We start from the raw sequence: 23,257 nt of genomic DNA, 5'->3' as shown, positions 1-23,257 counted from the left end.
ATTTTTGGGCAGGATTCCTGAGCTAGGGGCCAGAAGCCCTTAAGCAATGATTTAAGGGGAAAAAATCGTGCATATGTACTTAACAAAGCCCACTTCCAGTTCCTTTTGCTTACTTTCCTACATGTTTCATCAATAACTGAAGACGATCCTGGTTGATGAATTGGGGACGTCTACTGTTTTTCATTTATTTTAACTCTAATAAATAAAGCTTGTGCCGCGGTATGGAGGCTTGCTTCTCACTAGCCTTGCCTTCATAGCCAGTTTTGGGACCCACAGGCAGTGTGGATTATTTGGGCCAACTCACACCTGGGTTTCTGGATTGGTAATAAGGCCCTGCCGCCACATTATAAACCTCTCCAACAACACACTTGTCACTCATTAGCAGGTACCTGACTGCCCACCAACAATACAGTTTCCTTAACACATGACAGCTGTTTTTCCAGCTATGCTCTAAACCCCCAATACAACAAAATGGTCACAGTCCTGAAGGAACTGAGGACAGGATGCATATTTCTGTACATACGACTCCCCAAATCTCCACGATGGTCAAGCAGTTTCTCAATGGCAGCATTCTAATGATTTGAAAGGCTTATTTCTTCTGTCAAACTTAAAGATACATGTAGAAAAACTGAGATATTGCAGTGTAAAGGAAACAACAATCCTAAATCCAGTTTAAGAGGGAAAAAAAAATCTAAGAAGTATTACCATAAAGCACCTAAATTCAGAGTTTGGAAGCAAAGAGTAAAAAAAGTGTTTATATTTTGGTGGCCCTGATGATGTCTCTGTAGTCAACGGAGGTTTTCCACTGAGGAAATCCCAAGGAGCTTCCTTCCCCCTGGACTGCCAGAAACGCCTTCATGAGCAAAGCTGTCTGCTTTCTGGGACGTCAACTGACATTTCTCATGTGGATGGACCATCTAATACTGTGGCATCTGCAAAATTTGGATGTGGAAACCTGTCCTCTTCCATCTCGATCTAAGCTCCATGTTCCCTTTGGTTTTGATGTGGGTTTCACCCAGGGAAAGCCTGAAGGTGGAACACCTGGGCTGGAATGTCACGGTGCACGTTTCACTTACTATCTCAGAAATGCTATGGGGCCCAATTCTTCCACATTTCATATGGTACATTAAGCACAGGGGACCGAGACTTGTTTCACAGTCCACATGTCAATGGATTCTAAAGTTACGTCAAAAGCTCATTAAAATGCCATGACTCTTCAATAGGGGAAGCACATCTGCTGATAAGACCCCATCAAAGAGTATGGTCTTGAAACAAACCCTCACCAACCTACGAACCCCAAGGATGCAAATGGCAGCTCTGCATCTAGAATCTCCTACAGCTGATTTGAAATAATACATTTACTAATTTCTCCCTGTCAGTTTGTGATTAACCAGATTTACTACCATTTCAGATTTCACACTAGTAAATCCAGAGATCCACTGCGAGGAAATGATTTGGGCAGTTTATGAATAGGTGGGTAGAAGGAAGGGTGGGAGGCAGAGGGAGAGAAGAGAGGAGGGGAGATGAGCAAAGGGATATAGGTGAGGGAGGAGGGAAGGAGAATGGAGAAAAGGTTCTGGGAACAGGTGAGCAGCAAAGGAGATAACAGTATTATACTAATAGAAAAACAGTGCTAAGTTAAAATACTGTATTTCTGCAAAGTGGCTTCTATTAAATCTGGTCTCCTTTCAAGTAATTTAAAATATTTCCATACTTGTTTTTAAAGCCAAAAAAATTTTTTTTTTAAATAAAACATCCCCCTCCTCTCAACCAGTTGAATAGACTGCTCCTCAGGGGCTAAATCTGGGCAGATTGCTGGCATGGACAAAGTGTGTGTGAGGGGGGGAGCCATATAAATGGCCCCTTCCACTGCATCATAATTGTGACCCCCCCCCCCAGTAAGAGGAGGAGGGCAGACAAGTTACAGCTCAGCCCGAGTGGACAGAGCTCCAGGGGTCACAGGGAGGTCAACTTTGAAGGAGAAATCCCAACGAAATATAAACATGGCATTGTGGAAACCAGACAAATCTCCCATAGCTTGTCCAGCCTGCGTTAATCTCGCCATCAGCTGTGGCGCATAATGCAAACAAACCGATCCAGCGGTTCATACATCTGGAAACTGTCATCTTCTGGAGCCTCCAAGCAGCGTTCCGTGTATCTGAAACACCCCCTCACCCAACCCGACTTCTAAACTTGTCGGCAGGCAGCAAAGAGATATGATGATTCACAGGGTCAACTACCCTGGGAAGAAGGCATCTGAGGCTACTTGTTATTTTTAAAGCAATTATTGTTGGGCATTAATTTTTTTTATCATTTTTCTCCAGATATGAAAGATATGCCACAATTGCTTCCACCTGTATGTATGTGCCCACTATCAGAATCTAATCGATACCTATCTAAAAAGCATATTCTTGACTTTAAAAAGTGCCTAGGCAACCACGGAGCAGCAAGGAGCTTCTGTATTTCATTCTTTTTGTCCCTTGTGACATGCCCAAAACCCCAAACTGACAGCCCCAGAAAGCAGAAACTGGGTGATAACCTTGGAAAGGGCAGTAAGAGCAGAGCCCACGCACCGCCTGTCTGAGTGACGTGCCTCAGTCCCTCGCTGTCTCTTTGGTTCTGCTGCATAAGAGCAAGCACCTGGGGAAAAGCGGTGTGTGACAGGAACATCTGGAGAACTAGACCACCAAAGAGCCAATGTCCTACGTGGGCTTCGGAAAGGAGCCGTTACTACAGTATGAACAAAGTCCAGTGGTGTCTTTTATCGCTTTTTACAAAGTCACGTTCATGCTAAAAACCTTCAGCCTACTGTGTTTGAAATGCACCGAAGTCTATCTGCAAAATTAAGTTACCTGAAGGAAAAGGAATAAAAAGTATTCGAATATAACACTTCTCCTTTCTTCTATGCCTACCCCCACCCACTCTCTCTCAACTTCATGATGTTTTTATTTGCTATGTAATGTAATTCTACGAATCATCAAAAATTTAAATTATTTGCATGAAAAAAGTTAGTTACCTGGGTCAGTAAATACCGGGATGGGGAGGGAGGGGTATTTTGAAAATAAAACTTTTGCATTTATAGCAATGCTTTAGCAGTCACAACTCTGTCATAATAAAAGCCTTCCATCTGCACAGCATGGGGCTTCCAATTGAAATCTATTATCTAAACCAGTGGTTCTCAACTGGGGCAATTTTGCACTGCCGCCCCCCCACACATTTGACAACGACTAGAACATGCTGTCACAACTGGGAGAGTGCTACTGGCATCTAGTGGGTAGAATCCAGGGATGCTACTAAACATCCTACAATGCACAGGACAGCTCCCACAACAGAGAATTATCCAGCCCAAAATGTCAATAGTGAGAAACCTTGCTCTAAACTGAAAAGGATGGTGAAGCTCAATTATCTCCTCTAACTGCCTGACTTGGAGCCAAGAACACCGAAGGCTTATGTTAGCAACTACAAACTCTAGCTACAAACTCGAGAGCACTTAGAAACATCAAGCATTTTTTAACAAAACTTACCATTTCCCTTAAAAAAACAATCAGTCACAATTTGTGTCCTCTCTTGATACTGGCCTCCAGAGATGTTAATAACCAAACACAAGGCAATATGGATTCATTTCAAGGCTGTTAGTTTTTGCAGTAAAGGAGGCTGGGGGCTGGGCAAGCTTTGAGAATAAAACCAAAAAGCTCAAAAAGATAAATGAACATTCTGTCACTGGAGAATCATGACAATAAACTTGTGTCTGAGAGAGGGCTGGAGTGGGGGGCAGATATTCAGTGAGGCAGAAGCATAAAAGTGCTAAGCAAAAAATGAAAAGCCAACAGAGAAATGGGCAAGGTTAAAAAGAAGGCATTTCCCTTCTATGCCCAAAAGGATGAGAAGCACTCTGGTACCAGGGAGGGCGCTGGAGGCCAAAAACACCAGTGTAAATCTTGAGGCAGACAAAGAATGGCTAAAAGGAAGAGCTGGCAGCCCCCTCAGCCAAACACCCTGCACACATCAGAGACCTTCCTGCTATGCATCTGGACCTTCCAAGCCTCAAGGCTTTCCACATCAAACCTGATGCCCCAACCAAAGGCAAGCACTGGGAGTTCTCCCAGAGGCCACACCCCTGTCCTCTGTGCCTTTGCCCAGGCTGTTCCTTTGGCCTGGAATGCCCCACCACCCTCACCTCTCCAGCCCTGGTCCTGACTCAGTCACCCTCCCTCAGGGCTGTCCTGGAAGGTGCCCCTGCCATCCTGCCACTTGTCTGTGTGTCCGGTGGGTGGAAGTCCTCTGAATGTATCTGGGTATAGATGTACACAGTTGCCTTTGTGTTTGTGTATATGTATGTCAATTTTTTACCCACAGGAGAAATAACATTTTCCAAACTGTCTGTCCCTCAGCATTCTCTCCCCTTAAAATCTCTTATGCTTTCCTTTCTTCTGTTGCTTTTTAACTAAGGAAATATCCAACCTCTATGCATTTGGTTTCTTTAGTGTAGCAACCACACGTGTTTATGTCCAGAACATCTGCAGTCTCTATTAAGAAAAGACCATCTAACAGACTTCTTTGCTGATAGCGATGAAGAATTTATCTGACGTTAAAGTACACAATGAACCTAAATTCCACATTGCTTCTCATTCTACTCTACTAAAGTCTAGGATAGCAGAGCATTCTTACTCTGAAAAGTAAATGCTTCCACTACTTGCTGTTAACAAGAACACTAAGCTCACTATGTCAGGAACAAGACTTCCTCATTGTTACCTCTACTCTGAATTTAAATTAAAATTATAAAATGGTATGGTGGCCTCCCTGGTTGGGTTCACTTGCATTTATAAAACTGTCGCTTCTTCTACAGGGGAAGAACCTAGCATGCAATGAATGAATGAATGAATGAGAAATCAAGGTCAGGGCAACAGGAGACCAGGTTTACTTAAGTCACTAGTAGGCAAAGTGGACATGGAGACATAGAGGATCCATAGCTTCTCATTTGTAAAATGGGACAATAATTCACTTACAAGTTAAAAATGCTACAAAGGTTATCACGTTATAAAAATAAAAATAATAATAGATAGCTACTTTACTGAGTGGTAAGGCATGTCATGATATATAATAAATGGTAAGGGTAGCTGCTCAACAAGTGATAGTATTGAGTAAATAATACTTGGCCAAAGAACCAGTGTGCCACACTGAAACTGGCAAAACAGAACGGGAAGGAAAATAGCTCAGAGGCCCAAAGTAGGCAAAATGAGTCTTATCTCAGGTGTGTCACTCCCCAACACTCAGTCACTAAGCTAGAGCCCAGGTGAGAAAGCTAATAAGCAGGTTTCTCCTTCCGGGACTTGACGTGAGTTGTGTAATGCAAAAACATAGTTAATTCTAGAAATATTTATAAAGTGTTACATAAATAAGTTACATTAGCTCTCTTTTTTTTTTACATTCGTTCTCTTTAAACTTATTAACAATCTACTGAAAAGTCTTGCTCAAAACAAGATACAGTCTTTTGTCATCATCATGACACCCAACAAATCTGTTGGCCCAAGTAGCAGAAAGTGAACATTTGGAGAGAGCTGGGAGCCCCCTTTGCTCATCACCTGCTCTGTCTTAGAACCTGTGGTAGCTCCCCACAGTCTAGTCAATCACATCGTTTCCAAACTGCAGTCCTGCGGTCCAGGGCCCAACCTGCTGCCCAGGGCCCAATGGAGCCACTGCACCCTATCCCTGCCACACTGGGGATCTCCCACTGCCGGCTGTCCACTCAAGCTTGGGCCTTTGCTTGACCCCCTTCCTGAGCTCTTGCCTACAACTCCCTCCCTCCTCCACTCTGTAGGTCGCTCCAATTTGCCTCACCACTTCCATGGAAGCTTCTTCCTTTTTCCATTTAACTTTCATGGCTTACTGCAATTGTGAGCTCAAATTTAGTGCAAGTCTGACATTCAACTCTAGTAGTTTGAAGTGCATGAATTTGTGCGCTTGGAGTGCCTCACATCTTTAGTGTCACTTACAGTGCCTGGACAGTGCTAGGGCCATTATAGATGCTCAGTAAACTTGCAGCTAGGACATCACAGGTGCTTATTAAAACCCTTCCTTATCTATCAATGACAATGAGGTGCTGAGTTGAGGTAAATTACCCCATGGATTCAATCCAAAGAACACTTGTATTAATTACCAAGCTTCTTAAGGCAAGAATGTTTTCTGGTCTTAATTATTTGAACTATTATTTTGTTACTACTCAACGGAAGACACCACCATATTCTTGCAAAACACTGAAAGCTGAATCTTCACAAACAAGGCAAGATTAACAAAATATTCTCCAAGGTTAGTTCTCCAGCAGCATTGAGAGGGATCAATTATGCAATTATGCATGCAACTCTTAGGCTTCCAAATTCTGTCTTAGATAGCTTTCACTAGGAATGCCTCAGATATTCTGGTGTGAAATATCTACATAATTACGGCAATCCTTCCCTCCCAGCTCATCGTAAGAGATTCCCTAAGCAGTGTTTAGGGGTTAAAATGTTTCCAAACAGCAACTCTGCTACTTTCCAAAAACAATAAAAAAACAACGAACAGAAAATAAAAACAACCGCTCCTAAAACAAAACCCCTGAATTAAGAGAGTCACCAGAAAAAAAAAAATGTAAAATGTTTCCGTCTGGGGTGTCAGGGGTGGGAGGTGTGATCTATTTTAAATTTACAACCACTTAAAAAAAGGGTTCAAGAACCCCCAAATTGAGGAATGTGGATAAAAGACTAGCATAACCCCTAGGAGAGCTCCTGCGGCCCCTCCCTCCAAACCCGCTTTCTTAAAACACATTTATTCTTTCAGCCTCTAAAACGCAGCCTTCCCCCAGCATAATTCCATTTTAAAAGCCCCCACCCGCGAGGAAACATTAATCTACTTTGCAAACAAGCGTTCTAGTCTGTGCTTTACTGCTTTTTTTCCAACTCCTTTCCCCCCACCCCCCCTTTTTTTGTACCTTGAGACAAATGTTTTTTTCCCCAAGAGTTGAAAGCTGTCCAAAAACAGGACCACACACGCCGCCGCCTCCGCAGGCCCGCGCTGTGCCCGCCCCCCGCCCTCCGCACGGCGGTCGCGGCCGCCGGGGGCGCGCACACTCCCTCCAGCCGGAGGGGTGGCCTCTCTCTGCCCCCCCCCCCGCCCTCCTTTCTCTTTGGACGCGGTGGGTGGGGGTGGGGGAGGGAAGGAAACCGAGGAGTACAGCCCGGAGTCGAGAGGCCTTCCTCTGGCCGCGTCTCGGCGCGCGGCGGAAGCGAGCGGCGGTGGCGGCGGGACCTGGGGGCCCCCTGGCCTTGCGGAGTGGTCTGTCCCGCGGAGGGGCCCCCGCGCCCCCGCCGGCCCGCCCTCGCCACTCTCTCCCACAACACCTCGCAAAGCGCAGCGCCCCGAGTAGATTACAGCGCGGCCTTTGTCGGGCGGGCCTGGCTCCCGGCCAGGCGCCCAAACAATAAACAATTCCCCCTGTTGCGGGCAGGGGGTTTTCGCTCTTCACAGAAAGGATCTAGGTGTATGCTGGCAAATATCTTCATCAATTGGAAGGAAGGGCAGGGGGCCCGGGGTGGGGGACGAGAGGGCGCTGCGGCGGGCGCTGGATCTCTTACCTTCCACCCACAGCTCCTCCACGTTGGTCTCGAGATTAGCTGCCTTTAATCCCACAGCGAAGGCCCCAAATATGAGGAGGCCTACAACCAAGAACTTGCCGCAGTTTTTTTGAATGTAACAACCCAGTTTAAATAGGAGTCTCTGAAACTTCGCTCTCAGCCACAGCGGCGCTTTCCGGCCAGTAGCTTTCCCCTGAGGATGAAGCAGAAAGGAGGAGTGAGCGCCGGGGAGTCGCGGCCCGCGCGCCCACGCCAGCTTCCGCGCACCCGCCCGGCATCCCGCGACAGCCGTGAGGGGTGCCCTTTGGGCTGGACCCCAGGTCGGCCCAAGGAAACACGAGCGGCGTGGGGGGGCCTGGTCTTAAATCAAAGTCAGGCTGCAGCGTGGCAGCTGCACCTTGGTCACAGCAGGGGCGCCCCCACGCGCGGCCTTCGTAGCATCCCCGAGTGTGACTTGGAGGTCTGGGAGGAGGGGCTGCAAGAACAAGGGGAAGCCGAGGCAAAGAGGAGAGGCACCATTCAACACAGGCAATATTCACACCAACCTGGGAAGGGAGGGTCTGCGTAAACCCCGCGATGGAGCCCAATGTTTAAGAACCAGCAAACCACGGCGCCCTTCCCTGCAAGTCCTGCCCCAGCCTTCACCCTTCTCGGGGTGCTCCGGCGAGGACAGAGGCTGGTGGACGAGAGCACTTTGGGAACAATGTTTGGCGGGCTCCCGCATCCTGATCCCCCGCCCGACGTGGTAGTAAATTGGGATACACGTGGTGAGCGTGGGCGCCGGAGCTCACTCGCGACGTATTTCCATAGCGTTGGGAGACGCCGTGTGAGCTGAATTAGGAAGTGGGGCAGCCATCTGCAACTTACGACAATATTTGTGATCGGAAGAGGGCAGCCACATGGATCTTTCCCTCCTCTCCCTTCCCTTCTGGTTAAACGTGAAAAGCAGCAGAATGCACAGGGGAAGAGCCTGGGCCGACGCAGGCGGGGGTCCTGGCTGGGCGCTGGCTGCTCCCGGCGGTGGCGTTTCCCCGGCGCTGGCCGCGGCCCCGGCCGGCCCCTGTCTGGGTGCTCGCCTTCCCCGGATTCCACACATTTCAGCGAACCTCGTAAACACAATGAACCCGGCCGCTCGGCAGACCCGCACCGCGGATTTAAGGTGGCAATTTGTTTACAACTTTCCCTTTCCCCACAGGCTCTGAGAAGAAGTGGCTCAAAAACTGGAAAAGAAGAGGGGAGATACCCTCTTGCGAGGATAATTTTTAAGGGAGCAGAGATTTCATGCTCAACAAAAGCAAAACCGGCTGCCAAAAAAGGAAACCACCTTTATTTCGGCTCCCTCTCCCCCCGCCTCGCTCCACTCCGCCTCCCCCTCCAAGAGGTCAAGAAATGTGGCAGTATTACAGGGGTTTAGGCTGCAAATAGGGGCAGGGGCGCGGGAGTAGGGGGCTCAGGAGCAGGGGGCACAGGGCAGTGCCGCGCTGCGGCGGCCCTGGAGGTGGTCCACTGTGGACCTCTTCCCAGTGCTCCGGAAAAGGCACGCCGGGGAGGGCGCGTGCACACACACGCACACACACACACACACCCTCCACCCCCCACCCCCTGCGGACTTCAGACAGCCCTTTCCTCCCAGGACCGGAGGGAGGGTTTGAATTTTTCAATCCCCACTTGTCTGGTTTTTTTTCCTGGAAAGGGGTGTGTGTATGTGTGTGTGTGTGTGTGTGTGTGTGTGTGTGTGTGTGTGTGTGGCGGGGACGATCCCAAAGAGGAAGAGGAGGGAAGAGAGAGTGGGAGGAGAGGAGAGAGTCTGAAATGCACCTTGGAAATCTGCTCCAGAGCGAAGGCGGCGTCGCAGTAGCTGGGCCGGTGCAGATAGTCCCAGTCCGGCGCGGCGTTGCGGCGCAGCCCCCCGGTCCTTCTGCGCCTCCCGCCACCGGCCGGCCGGCCCGGGGTCCCGCTGCAGCTGCCGCCGCCGCCGCGGTCCTGGGGCTCGGCAGCGTTACCAGCCGAGGCCATGTTGCCGCCGCCGCCGCCGCCGCCGCCGCCGCCGCCGCCGCGGGAACCGAGGCTTCCCGGGCGGCCCGGCGCGCTCCTGCCGCCGCTGCGGGCTCCTGGCTCGCCTGGGCGCTCGGCTTGCGAGGACGCTGCTGGCCGCCGGCTGTTCGGGCTGGGGCTCCGGTTGACAGACCTGCTGCTGCTGCTGCTGCTGCTGCTGCTGCCGCCGCCGCCGCTGCTGCTGCTCACACTGCGGGCGCTGCTGCCGCTGCGGCCGCGGCCGCTGCCGGGGAGTCAGACCCTGCGCCTTCCATTGCCACATTGCGCGGGGGTCCCGAGGTCTCTGCGGCTGCCGCTGCCCACATCCAGTTCTCCGGAGAGCGAGAGCCGGCGCGTGGAGCCAGCCTGTCCTTCGGGCGCTCGCGCGGCGCTCCTCGCTGTCCCCAACTCCCCCTACCCGTCCCCCGCCCCGCGCCGCGACCCCTTCACTGCAGAAAGCGCCAGCAAATCCCCGCCGCTCCCGCCGGCCTCGCTGACTCTCTCGGCGTCTCACGGGTCGCCCGAGCGGCCGCGGAAGGTAAGCGCAGAGCCGCCGCCGCGGGGTCCGTGGGCGCCCGGTGGGTCTCAGCGCTGCCGGGCCGGGGCAGCCGCCGCCGCCGCCGCTGCTCCTGCGGCAGCTGCTGCTGGCGGTGGCGGCTCCTGAAGCTGCTGCTCGGACTGCTCGGGCTGCTTGGGCTCTGGCTGCTGGGTTCTCGGTAGCTGCTTGGTCCCGGACTCTGCTTTCTTGTGCTCCTCGCTGTCCCGCTGGACCATTCTGCCCCAGTGCAGCGCGCCTCTCTCGCTCCCGGGACCTGGGGACTCCGCTCTGTGTGTGTGCAGCGGGCAGCGGCCGCAGCAGCTCCTTGATTCAATAGATGAGATGGAAGAAGAAAAAAAAGAACTCTCTCCATTTGGAGAAAGAGGAGGAGGAGGGGAGGGGGTGGAGGGGGAGAGAGAGAGCGAAAGAGAAAAAGGCTGGAGCTCCCGCCCCCGGGGCTGTCAGATGGCTTGGGTTTCTGCAACATGATTGGCTCGCGGAGGGCAGAAATTACTCAGCAAACATGACTATTATTAGCTGCTTAGCAACAGCTCACCAAAGTAGAGAGACCACCCAGGTAGGCAACCCCAGTGTGTGCATCCCCGGCTTCGGGGGGAGCCTCCGAGAGCGCCAACCTTCTCGCATGCAATACTTCCATTAAGGAATGCTCCCCCTCCCTTTCTTTCTTATTCCTTTTCTTTTCAACAGTGTCTTCTTTTTGTAAGATGCTTTTTGCGCGCGCACACACACAGACACCCACGAGCATTTGCCTCGCGATAGACACGGGGGAAAATGTAATTTTTTTAAGCGCTTAAACAATTTCAGAAATTCCTCAAAGAAAACCCTTTCAGAGGCACCTTGGCCTCAAGCTGCAGCAAATACTGGGAGGTCCGGCTTGAATTCCCAGGCCTGCACCAATAATGACAGGGTGGTGGATAGTGCGCCAGTGTGTGCCAGATTTTTTTTTTTTTTCCCTTCTCTCTTTTCTTTTATAACCAAAGAGAAGACTTAGGCTCTTGCAGGGAACAACGACTCGCATTAAGATAAACAAAATGGAAAGTTAAAGAGGAAAGTAGGGACATTGGGAAAAGCCACCTTTCTTAAAGTTCGCTCCCCCCCGCCCCGCCCCTTTCCCTCTCAAAACCCCTCGGCAGCACAGCCCTGGTTTGAAGGAGTCAGTGTTTTATAAACGTGGAATCCAGACACCGAAGTAGTCTCGTGGAGGCAGAGGAGTTTTTATTTGAACCTTTAATGCGACATAGGTAAAGGAGAAACAACAGAATCCTTTTAACAACCCGGAGAAACAGAAATGTTTTCTCTAGAAAGAGAAAAGTTTTATTTTGGATTCATTTGGACCCCCCCCCTTTTAATTAACCACAAGTCCCTATTTATTTAAAGTCTGTTTTAAACGTTCCCTCCCCAAACTGGTACGCATCGTGTTATATTTAATAGTAGCGTGACATAAAGGAGAATAAAGGCTTTGATGCTGGATTCATTTGAAACAAATTGTGCGCTGATTGCTAGGACTTGTCCGGACACTGCAGCCAGTGTCACCGAGACATGCCGGGGATTCGCTTCCCCTGGAGAAGAAAACACGCGACTCTGAGGTGGATCCTGGGGCCAGAGACAAATTAAACTGTATACACAGCTCCGACTTTTACGTAAAAAAAATTTTTTTTGAGAGTAATTTTCTTTTGCAAGTTAAGTTCCTCCCTGAGATGGGGACCAGATCCACAAACCCTCGATTCTGTCTCGTTTTAGTATTTTTTTCCTTTTCTTCTTTTTTAAAAATTGGGTTGAACTGCAGAGGGACTCTCGGCAGCAAGTAGCTGACTGAAGCCGTGAAATGGGGCAGTGTGGCTTTAAGATGCACACGGTGTGTGTTCATTGAAAAAAAAGAAAGAAAGGAAAGGAAAGAAAGAAACCCAGATGGAGGGAAAGGGGGAGGAGCGGGGGAGAAGGCGGAGCCCGTGCGACCACGTGACCCAGGGCCCGGCCGGCGCGCGCTCTAGGGCACGGAGGCCTATTAACGCGCGCGCGTGTCCGAGTGCGCCCGCTTGCGCGCGCGCCGGAGCTCCGGACTCCCCACGCCCGCGCAGCCCTGGTCAAGCAGGTAGGGAAGTCGTTGCGCTCGGCTAGCGCCAGGCGGGCTCCAAGTCTCCAGCGCTGGCTCCTGGGAGCCCAGGCGAGGCGCACTCCCCGCCGGCGCGGACGGACGTGCCGGACGCGCCGTAGTACATTCCTGAAGGCGGTCGGCCCCCTTACGTTACCCAATGCCTGCGCGGCCTCCCCGCGGCCGGCCAATCGCTGAGCGCTCGGGTCCCTTACCATTTAGCTGCCCTCTACCGAAAGGGACTGCAGCCGGGCGCGCCGGCCACCCGGGCGACCCACGCGGCTCCCGCAGGGGGTCTGTCGGCCAGCCCTCCCCGCCGCCTTACTTTCTCTTCGGCGGCTTACCCCTGCCTCCTTCTTTCAGTCTCCCCTTTCCTTTCTCCTTCCTCTTTCACCCCTTTTCTCCCCCATCTCTCTCCTCCCTACCAGCCTCGCCACCTTCCCTCTAGCTTTTTCTCCTTCCTGGTTTCACTGGGAGGCCCTGCCCTCTGAATCCCAAACCGGCAAAACGTGTGCAGTACCCTGGGCAGGGTAGGGTGTCCTGCAGAATAAAGAGACAAAGAGAATAGAAGTGTCTGGGGGTGTTCACGAGATCAGGAGGAGGACCGGAGTACCCGGCCAGCGCGGAAATTCAAAACTCAAACTACGAAGGAGCACGTGATTTTGTGCGCGGCTCTGGGAAGGGCTGCGAAAATGCAGAAGGGAAGACAAGCAGCGTGCATTTAAAATGACAGTAGGTTAATAAATAATATCGCAGGAATATTGGGCTCGACACAGAGCAAGCTTAATCTTTGAGCAATATCCTGGTCTTCATTATGTTTGGTAAATAGTATAAATCAGGAAACGTGATTTTTTATTCTGGTTTTTCTCACTGAAAGGTTCTACAGACGTTTCAAGTCAAACCATTTTGTGCTTTGCCGCTGGAAATTAATTTTTAAAGATTGGGGGTGGAATCCCTAAAAAGACACGTCAGTCTTTTTATATTTGAGGCGTGCTGTATAGCAAAGGTAACCATGTAGCTATAGGCAGGGTGCTGTGTCTGTACAAAATTCTTTACAACGTTTTAGACCAAAATATTAGTTTTTCCACCCAATCTTTTATTTATAGTAATTTTAGTATAGCTACTTAGATTATGGAATTCTAAAATGAAATTATAGGCTATTTACACATAATGGTTCCCTATTACTCTCCGCACGCAGCTGCATATCCTCTTGTTTTGGCGCTGCTACATGTGCACCATTTCAATGGCAAAGCCTCTTCCACTCGGGCTCATTTCCCTGGGTTTGACTTAATTCCTAAACGTTTTGAACATTGATCTCAGGGGTTTTCAGCTCCCTGAGCTCCCTCACCCGCTGTTTGATAGGTTAACTTTTCAGCATTTCAGACAATGCTCTCGGCCTGTAAATTCTACCCATCGGTTCCAGGACGCAATCCCCAGCCTGGGCTCTAACAAGCGCTATCTTAATCTCCCCACCCCCACCCGCCGCTTCCCCTGTGGTCTGCTTTTTTCATACACAGAGATGAATTACTTTGAGGATCTAATTGGCCTTGTTTCTGTAACGTTTTAAGAAAGGGAAGAGGAGCCAGTGTAAAAGCCTGCTCGACTTGGGTGGTCAGGGCTGAGCCTGCCCCCAATTTGCCTCATTGCTGATGCATGTGAGTTCGACATTCCCAGTGATAATGTTGTTCCTAATCAATCTGCCCTTATTTACATTTGTAAGCATTGTCGGCTTTAATATGCATGCCCTGTGCAGGGGACCGCTGCGCCACACCGGGTTTGTTAACTTCAACTAGTATTCTCCAGACCTGAGATGAGGCTGACAGGAGGGGCCAGGGCTGTGAAGGTGTCTGCTGGGAAAAGTCCCTTTAATGGTCTTTCTGCAGCATGGCTCCCCCGTGAGAGTTACCCAACAAGTGAGAAGCTGGATGCCTTTTCAACCAGCAGGAGTTGCTGGCCCTCTTTCTTGAGTATCCCATTGTCCCTTTCCAAGTAAAGTCCATCTCAACGCATTAATTGTCATTTTGGTCTCCCCATCATGACCCAAGACTTCATTGGAATGTGTAGTTTCAAAACACATTCCTTAAACTCTTAAAATATGATTCCCTCATATCTTCTCTCTTCTCTGCTCCAATAGTCAAACAGCCGTGGCCACGCCACACACATCTCAGAAATGACATCTGATTATCCAAATGATGACATTGAAATAAAACATCTGCCCTTTGTGTTTGGACATTCCAGTGATAAGCAATTGTGGGAGCTGCACTTGGTGGAGTAATGAAAAACCACGATAGGACTTGACTTTTCACTGGTTTCCCAGATCCAACTAATTGGGTCTTTAAAATGTAATGTAATTTAGCTAATATTTGCAGAGTACAAATGAATGAAGGAGTAAATATATCTAGTAATTTGACCCTTGGGCCATGTTATAATTTTGTCTACGGAGTTTAATACTCTTTTCCACAAATGCAAAGAACTGCAAACATTACATTAAGTGCCACAAGTATTCCTGTTGAGAGGCTATGATGGGGAGAGGAACTGGAGATTTGATGTAATATTCTATTTATGGATGGAGAGCCCAGGGTACAGGATATGAGTGATGGCCCAGAGCCTGAGCAGTTCAAAGCAGGTACCTTGGATAAGAGTTGATTCAATTCAAGCCATTTCTTGGCTCCCTAAGAATGCCTTATTATTTTCTCATTGGCAGCTTTTGTATTTGCTTAAAGGTGATGGTAGAAAATGAGTCTAAAACGGGGAGGGAAAAAAACGATTCAGCAGTCACAGAATGTAACCCCCTTAAGCATGACTCCCCTCCCCTTCTCCCTTCCATCTTCTGTTTCCTCCCCTATCCCCCCTCCCCAGAACTGGAGGAAAGGGAACAGCTCTAGCCAACTTGTCAAAATAATGCTGCTAATTACCCCTGATCTCCTTTAATGGGAAGCTGCTCCCAATTCTACAAAAGAGTAAATGAGGGGTCTACAGCACAAACCCGGGAGCACTGGCATTTTTTGAGCTTACAGTGAGCTTGGTGGGGGGAGGGGGTGGTAGAGGGAAGATGTCCTGAGAAGGTCCCAGAAATCTCCCCATTTATTACTCCAGGTTCACATACTAGTTTGAAAAAGGGAATTAGACTTTATGCAGTGCCAAAGCTATTGGTATTCTTTTGCTGGGAATGTCACCAACTGCAGAGAAAACGTTCAGTCTACAATGAACTTGAAAGAGAACAGCATTGACCCTTCTATTGATTTCCTCCCTTGTCTGTATATCTTCTTAGCCACATGACTTTAAGCAATAGGGATGTATTTCTGGAAAGACCTAGACTTTGAACATTTTTCCCTGCGTCTCTCTCCTCGTCTCTGTCTCCCCATCTAATATATCCACATCAAGCTCTGCATTTGGCAGAAGGCACGCCATTCACTTCCGTGATCTCTGCCATCAGGTCTTACATGAAAAAGAAGCTGAGCAACATGATCCCTTTGACCCACTGCTGGAGCAACAAATTTATTAGAGATATAGGCATGAGAAATGAAAGGGAAGTAAAACAATTCCAGCTTATTGTGTGTCTTTCTTTCATACTGCTAATCCGGTTTACACATCACGCCTACACGTCTCAATAGGGCTTTATACACTGTGGCAGAGGCAGGAGAAAATAAAAGGTGTGTGTGTGTGTGTGTGTGTGTATGTATGTGTGTGAGAGAGAGGAGGATAAAATAGGGAAGACAGATATTTTAATCCATTCAATACCTATTGATTTGCCTCATTAGTTTTTCTATCTGTAGAAAGTTGAAGATAATTTGTAAAAAAAAACAGCCTTTTTTTTTTCACCAAATAATTCCAAATGGTGCTAACTCCTATTCCGATAGCTTGTTACATTATGACAAGATTATAAGCAGGAATTAGATACACTTCTCAGTGAGTTTGAAATGAAGCTAATACCCCAAATTCAGAATGGGCCCATTGGTGTCTACCTCGATTCAACATTTTAATATAAAAAGATCTTGGACTCAAAGGTGTTTTATAGCCTTGTGGAAGGAAGCTGGGTGACAACTGGAACACACACAAACTCACAATTGAAAGCCCTTATTTTACAACATGGGTTCACAATGCACCTGAGGCAATAATTCATCCTGAGGTACCACCCAGAAATAATAGGTGACAGTGACAAAAGGTAATACCAAAAAGCATTGTCTTTCTTTGTGGAGGCAATTTAATTGCATGTTGAACTACTAGAGCCAAAAAAAAAAAATCGAACACACAGAATGCTGAAAAAGGATTATTGTAGTAGTTCAAGACCTCAGTTATCTAATTATTAAATACTTAGAGCCACCCACGGTGGGTCTTTATGATTTACCTCTGGTTCTTTTATATTTTTCCTCCCTAGGGAGGAAGGAAGAACAGAAAGGGAGGAAGATGGTCTTCTCTCCCATGTCTAGGAAAATAGAGGTCTCTAGGTGTCTTCCATAGACATCAATCCATATGGTTCTTCTTAAGTGATGGAAATTGAGATCTGAAAACTCATTGCTCACCCACCAAGTAGGGGTAATTTTTAACATGAACTTAAATACCTAGAGACATACTATATGTCACCCCCCAAGGTACAGTCTCTGGAAGTCCTGTGGTCCCAGTGTTGGCACCGGGTCTAAATCGGTTTGGATCAGTCTGGCCCACCTCAGGGCTCCCCTCAGGCCACACTCAGCCCTCTCAGCATTGGGCTAGCCGCCCACCTCTTTAATGGTTGGCAGGCACCAGAATGCCCGATTCCGTGGGTGCAAGGGTCAACACATAGCGCTCCTACCCGTGGCCCCTTCCTGAACTCAGGAAAGCCCCTTTGGCTCTTCTTCCCACCAACTGCGGCCAGGAGGAGGATGTTTGCGCTCCGGGTTTTGATAAGGTGCTTCTCTCCTAGCCCTAGGCGTCCCACTCATTCAGCGTCCCGGCCCGGGTGCCGAGAGCACCGGGTGTGGGTGCGAGAGCATGTGCCCAGCCCCTCGGGCAGACCTCCCCGAGCTCCCGGGAGACGAGAGAACTCGGCCGGGTGCGCGCGCGCTCTCGGCCCGCACCCTCCCCCCGGCGCTGTCACTCTCCGCACCAGCCCTCCATCCCCAGCTCTGCCTCCGCTGGCAGTCAGTAGCCACCACCAGGCTGATGAGCGGAAGCCAAGGTGGCGACCCTTTCAAGCGTGAAAATGGGATCCCAGGCGACCCCCTCCGTGAGAATTCCCCTCGGAGCCGTTCCCCGGCCGGGCCCCGCAGCCAGCCCCCTCCCCGCCCCGCTGGGCCGGCCTCGGGGGGCGGGGGCCCGGAGCGTGCGAGAGAGCGAGCGAGCTGGGAGACGCGGGCCAGCGCCCCCGCGCCCCGCCGGCGCAGCCCACCCAGCCCCGCGGCCCCGGCGCGCCGCCCGCCCGGCCCGCCCGGCCCTCCGGCCGCCGCGCGGGGCGCCTCGGCCCCGCAATCCCGCGTCCCCGGGGCGCACGCCGCGCGAGGGCGAGGTGGCGGCGGCGGCCAAGACGGCTGCACTCACCATAGCCGGCCGTCAAGCCCTGCCCGGAGCGCGGGTGCCGATGGCGCGGACGCTGCGCTTGGATTTCACATCAATTCCTTTTTTCCCCCGTGCCCCCCTTTCCTGGTCCTCCGCTCCTCCGTCTTCTCCCCGTCTTCCCTGGTCTCCCCCTAGCCTTGTCGCCGCGGATCTCTTTGTCTTCCCTGTCGTCGTCTTTTTCTTCGTCTTCGTCTTCTCCTCCTCCTCCTCCGTCTTTACAAAAGGAACGGAAAGTGTAAAAACCCCGGCGCGCTGGGCCGCCGGAGGCTTTCGGCGGAGTGCAGCGCGGACTCACAATTACAAGCCTGTTTCTATTAAGCAGTTCCATGGCCCTCGGCGTGGGTGGTCTGCCGCGCCATAGGCAGGACCTGTCAGGGTCACGTGACAGATCCGAAAACTTTACCCCTTTACAATAAACTCAAGGAAAGCAAAGTAAACTCGAGGAACGTGCTATCAGCACAGCCCTCCTGGGTAAACAGGCGCTCCCCTCCCCTCCTTCCTGGGAGGCGCCCCGCCGAGCGAGCTCCTGCGAGCCACGGCCGCCCCTCCCCGCCCCCCGCGGCCCTGTCTGCGGGGGGCCGCCGGGCGGGGGGGTCTCCGCTCGCCACCTCGGCTTCCCCATCTAGTGCTCCCCCACCCTACACACGTTATTTGCTGACATTTAGTCACTTGCCCGAACCCCCGGGTGGGGGGTGCTGGGGGAGCAGGGAAGCTCATTTCAGCATCCCCAGCACTTCGGGAAGTGTGGGGTGCCCAGAGCGCTGCAGAGGAACACCACCTTCCTGTCCGCAGTTCTCAAAGCCCTTTCCTGCTCGCATTCCCACGGAAGCCCCGAGAAGCTGGGAGCATTCTGGTTGACAGGCCCACAGGCTGACAGGGAGGCAGAGAGCCAGGGGAGCCGGGCAGATAACAAGAGACTCCCGGGGAGGGGTGGGGGGGGGGGAAATGTTCAATGTACTAAGATGTATGTGGATTCGTGCAGCTTCTGTCGGAGGTCCCTGGGAAGCTGATTCTTCTGAAGAGACTTTGGTGGAGTCCCTTGGAAACCAAGATTGGTAGCTGGCTGAAGAATCACTAATTGATATTTGCTCTTTTCCCTTACAATTACTGTGGTTTTTGGGGTATGCCACCCAAACACTCCCACCCACGCTGCCTTCCCAAATGAGGCCAGCTTGGGTGATTGGGCTAGACGGAAGTGCTGTGGCTCTCAGGCTCTTACCCTAAATGGAAAGTCCTATTCAGGAGAGACCTTGCTACAATGTTTACCATTTTATCTACTCAAACTTGCAGGGTAGACTGTTTCACACACAAGACAACTAAAAGGTGCTATTTTAAATGGACTCCGTTTTGAATAACGATGAATTATAGATACACGGGGAAGGGGTAAGATAATTTACTGAAACTACCGAGAGTTACCTAGCAGATCTTCAAGAAAAGCCAGACTTTCCTCACCTCATTCTGGGCTGACAGTGTGATTACATGTGTGTGTGTACCCGTGGTTATTAAAACAAAATAAAACAAAACAAAACCTGAGTCACAATTCATCTCCTTATCCCAAAGACGACATACCGTTCTTTAACAGTGTCATTTGAGTTTACAGGGTGTTTGTGTTTGAAACACATTAAGTAATTAAACGTTGGAATGCTGGGCAGCCCTATGAATTAGGCTGGTCCAGAAAGCCGTTTCATACCAATTGACTTTAGTATAAAATGGTCTCAAATGGATACTAGTTGAGCATGGATCCTAGGAGTAATAATAATTGGAAAACCAGACTCACCAATATTTCCCTCTGAAACACTACATTTTGGTGTCATATCAAAGGACTCTGTTCATATCCTGTTATAAACTTGGGTGGGGCAAGGAAGAGGAAGGTATAAGTACATCTCCAAATAGAGTGGCCTAGAATATGACAGAGAAAGAGGGATAAGAAAAAAGAAGAAACAGCTTAGCAAAGGACATTTAAATGGCCCATAATATAAAGTTGTTTGGTAAGCTAGTTTTGTGGGGAAATTCCAGCAGAATTTGTGGAGTTTGCTTTTCCCAATTAAAAAGAAGACCCTCATGCAAGCCCACTTGGCTATGTGCTCCCTGAGTGTGGCCAAGGTTTGGTGGGGTCTCAGGCATATGCAGTTTTTTTTGGGGGGGGGCTTCTTTAGGAAGTCAAAATTACAAACAAAATCAACTACAGGGTCGTGGAAGGGGGATTGTGCGATACGGGGCCCTGAAGCTGCATGAGCTTCCTGTCAAATTGCCCCCTTTATAGTACAGAACAGTAAGGTTACAGAGCTGCCCAGATTTTGTGGTCTCCATTAGTTAAGACTGAAAGTATTAATGTCATATTTCAGTCAAATGCTTTATAATTGGGAGCAAAGACGAGCTTGGTTTGGGTGTGAATTACTGGAGTTGGACAGTGGTGGTTTAGTGAATCAGGGAGATAAAACCTTTGGTGTAGGAACCTAAAAGCTCAGGAAGGACGGGAACACACTTGAAGAGCTCTCGCTCAATAGCAGCTTGTCCTTCCTTTCCTTCCTCTGAAATCAGGCTTTGAAAATTATCTCAGTGCCATGTCCTCTCTTCCCTCTGTTCCTAGATGTTAGAAACGTTAAATCATCAATTCTGAGACATGTGTTCTCCAGGGCCCAGAACCCCATACGTTGTTACCTTCTGGCATTTCTCTGAGACTCTCTGCCAGGGTGGGTGGGCTCTTTCTCATCAAACAGCTGTGTCCACCATTCTAAAGTTGCCTGTGTTTCCCCTTCCTGCAAAGCCAGCTCCAGTGTGGCCCAGTCATAATCCTCTTGGCGTGGAGGTGTCAATGACTGTCAAGGCTTCCAGGCAGCAGAGCTCAGTTGTAGCCTGCCCAATCTGATAAGCCAATTTGCGTCAAGATGTTTGTTAGTGGCTTAAGGGGCTACTAGACAATACTTTTGCAAGTTAACTTGGACTTTTACAGCCATGCCCAGAGGGATAATTCCCAAGTTGGAGATTTCAGGGCATTAAGGCAGGACCCAATGGAGACATGTGGGGCATCTGAGGAAGGGACAATGGAGGGACCTTTCGAAACAGGTCTGAAAACAGACCACATGGGCATGATCAACTCTGTTGATGAACAAGATCATCCCTGACTCTGTTTGTTTCTGAATATCTGCTGCTACTTGAGATACAGCTGTTACCCTTGTCTCACACACACGCACACACACACACACACAAAGGCACATGCATGCATGTACATGTTTCATTCTATGCTCCCCTCTTCCCTGTCCAGTAAAAGTGGGTGCCTAGGCACTTTTACTCATCCCCTCCCTAAGAGCAGCCTCTAGCAGCTGGAGGGCTTCAAATGAATAACTGAGGGTTCAGAAGAAACATTTGTCCACATTTGAGAAACTCTCCATCTCAGGATGAATGCCACTCTCATACTCAGTCAGTCACCCTAGGTGTGGCCATTCTTTAATACTGGATCACACAGATGAAGCTTTTATAAAAAGCAATTTTGCCCAATGTAGGGATTTCCATTCTAAAATGACTACCCTCCCCCCATTCCTGTCAGGAAGATACCCCAAGCCAAACCAACTTGTAGAATTGGGGCTTTGAGGACAGAAGGGTAAGAAGTATTTGAAGGTGGTTGGTTGGAATTAGGAGACTGAATGAACAACTGAATTACAGTGCTACCTGCAACACTGAAACAGAAAAAGAACTGTGTAAACAACAGCAAGAAGTAAAACAGGATTGAAGAACAGAAAAACCTGCACAGACAGCTTGGAAACAAAGGAGGTGGAGTGAGATGTGGAATGTAATAAACCAAAGTCTTTAAGGGACAAAATTACCAAGTAGGGAGGCACATGGAGGAGTTATAGTATTCAAAGATAGGACAATAATCTCAGGAGAGGAAGAAGCAGGGAGAAAGATACCTGTGAAACCCCCTACCTCAAAAAATGAAACTGATCCAAGTTGCTTACTCTTGTAACAGATGTTCACATAGGACTCCCTCTGATGAGAGGATTCCCTTTATGGAGACCTGCAGGGGCAGCCTTGCAAATGAAGAATGTGGTATGAAGTGAAATGCCAAAGGAGATTTTTAAACTGTGGGAGGCAGGTGTGCCCAGGCTGGCTGGTGATGATGGTGATGGTGATAGTAGCAGATCAGGGCCAGGAGAAATAGCTTATTGCAATCAAGCAGGTCAGAAAAATAATCAAAAGGTTCAAATTATATCTAAGAGGACTAAAAAAGATATTAAATGTGGTAAATATAAAAAATAGCCTCTGTCTGGAAAAAGAACAAAGCTGGAGATATAATCCTTCCAGACTTCAGACCATACTATAAAGCTACAATGATCAAAACAGCCTGGTATTGGCACAAAAACAGACATATAGATCAATGTAACAGAATAGAAAGACCGGATATAAACCCACGGACCTATGTCAATTAATCTATAACAAAAGACACAAGAATACACAAGGGAGAAAAGAGTCTCTTCAACAAGTGGTGCTGGGAAAGCTGAACAGCTACTTGCAAATCAATGAAATTAGATTGACTGCCTCACATCATATACAAAAATAAACTCAAAATGGTTTAAAGACCTAAATATAAGACATGACATCATAAAACTCCAAAAGAGAACATAGGCAGACATTCTCTGATATAAATCATAGCAGTATCAGTCTTCCAAGGCAAAGGAAATAAAAGTAAACATAAACAAATGGAAACTAATCAAACTTAAAAGCTTTTTGCACAGGAAAGTAAACTATCAACAAAATGAAAAGACAACCTACAGAATGGGAGAAAATATTTACAAACAATGCAACCAGCAGGGGTTGATATCCAAAATACACAAACAGCTCATACAACTCAATATTGAAAAAACAAACAGCTCAATCAAAAAATGGGCAGAAGCCCTAAATAGATATTTTTCCAAAGACAACATACAGATGGCCAACAGGCACATGAAAAGATTCTCAACATCGCTAATTATTAGAGAAATGCAAATCAAAACTACAATGAAGTATCACCTCACACCACTCAGAATAGCCATATCAAAAAGCCTACAAATAAATGCTGGAGAGGGTATGGAGAAAAGAGAACCCTCCTACACTGTTGGTGGGAATGTAAATTTTTGCAGCCACTATGGAGCACAGTATGGAGGTTCCTTAAAAAACTAAAAATAGAGCTACCACATGATCCAGCAATCCCACTCCTGGGCATATATCTGGAAAAGACAAAAACTCTAATCAAAAAGATACATGCACCCCAATGTTCATAGCAGGACTATTTACAATCACCAAGACATGGAAACCACCCAAGTGCCCATCAACAGACGATTGGCTTAAGAAGATGTGATATATATATACACACACACACACACACATGTATATATATACACACATATATATAATTATATATGTATAATGTGTATATGTATATATATGTGTATA

General features: G+C 48.8%; 1 protein-coding gene across 6 annotated transcripts in view; it reads right to left on the bottom strand.

Moving 5' to 3' along the window:
* Positions 1 to 18,391, bottom strand: part of PTCH1 (patched 1) — a 64,513-nt gene extending 46,122 nt beyond the window's left edge. For 2 of the 6 annotated variants that reach the window (XR_003430268.1, XM_027094162.1), the window contains exons 1-2: positions 9,426 to 9,652; positions 7,608 to 7,800 (exon numbers count right to left, since the gene is read on the bottom strand). Coding sequence is in view for 4 of the 6 variants with exons in the window: in XM_027094162.1 (XP_026949963.1) it covers positions 7,608 to 7,800; positions 9,426 to 9,623 (391 nt within the window). In the remaining 2 variants the exon portion in view is untranslated. Of the gene's footprint in view, positions 1 to 7,607; positions 7,801 to 8,474; positions 8,887 to 9,425; positions 9,789 to 17,809 lie in introns of those variants that run through there. The other 4 variants (XM_027094163.1, XM_027094159.1, XM_027094160.1 and 1 more) reach the window with 4 other exon arrangements.
* Positions 18,392 to 23,257: the final 4,866 nt, after the last annotated feature.

This window comes from Aethalodelphis obliquidens, unplaced genomic scaffold, assembly GCF_003676395.1.
Source record: "Aethalodelphis obliquidens isolate GAN/ISIS:26980383/991018 unplaced genomic scaffold, ASM367639v1 scaffold88, whole genome shotgun sequence".
Classification (NCBI taxonomy): domain Eukaryota; kingdom Metazoa; phylum Chordata; class Mammalia; order Artiodactyla; family Delphinidae; genus Aethalodelphis; species Aethalodelphis obliquidens.
The sequence above is the reverse complement of the archived record's forward strand: the minus strand, read 5'-3'. Positions and strand labels throughout refer to the sequence as shown.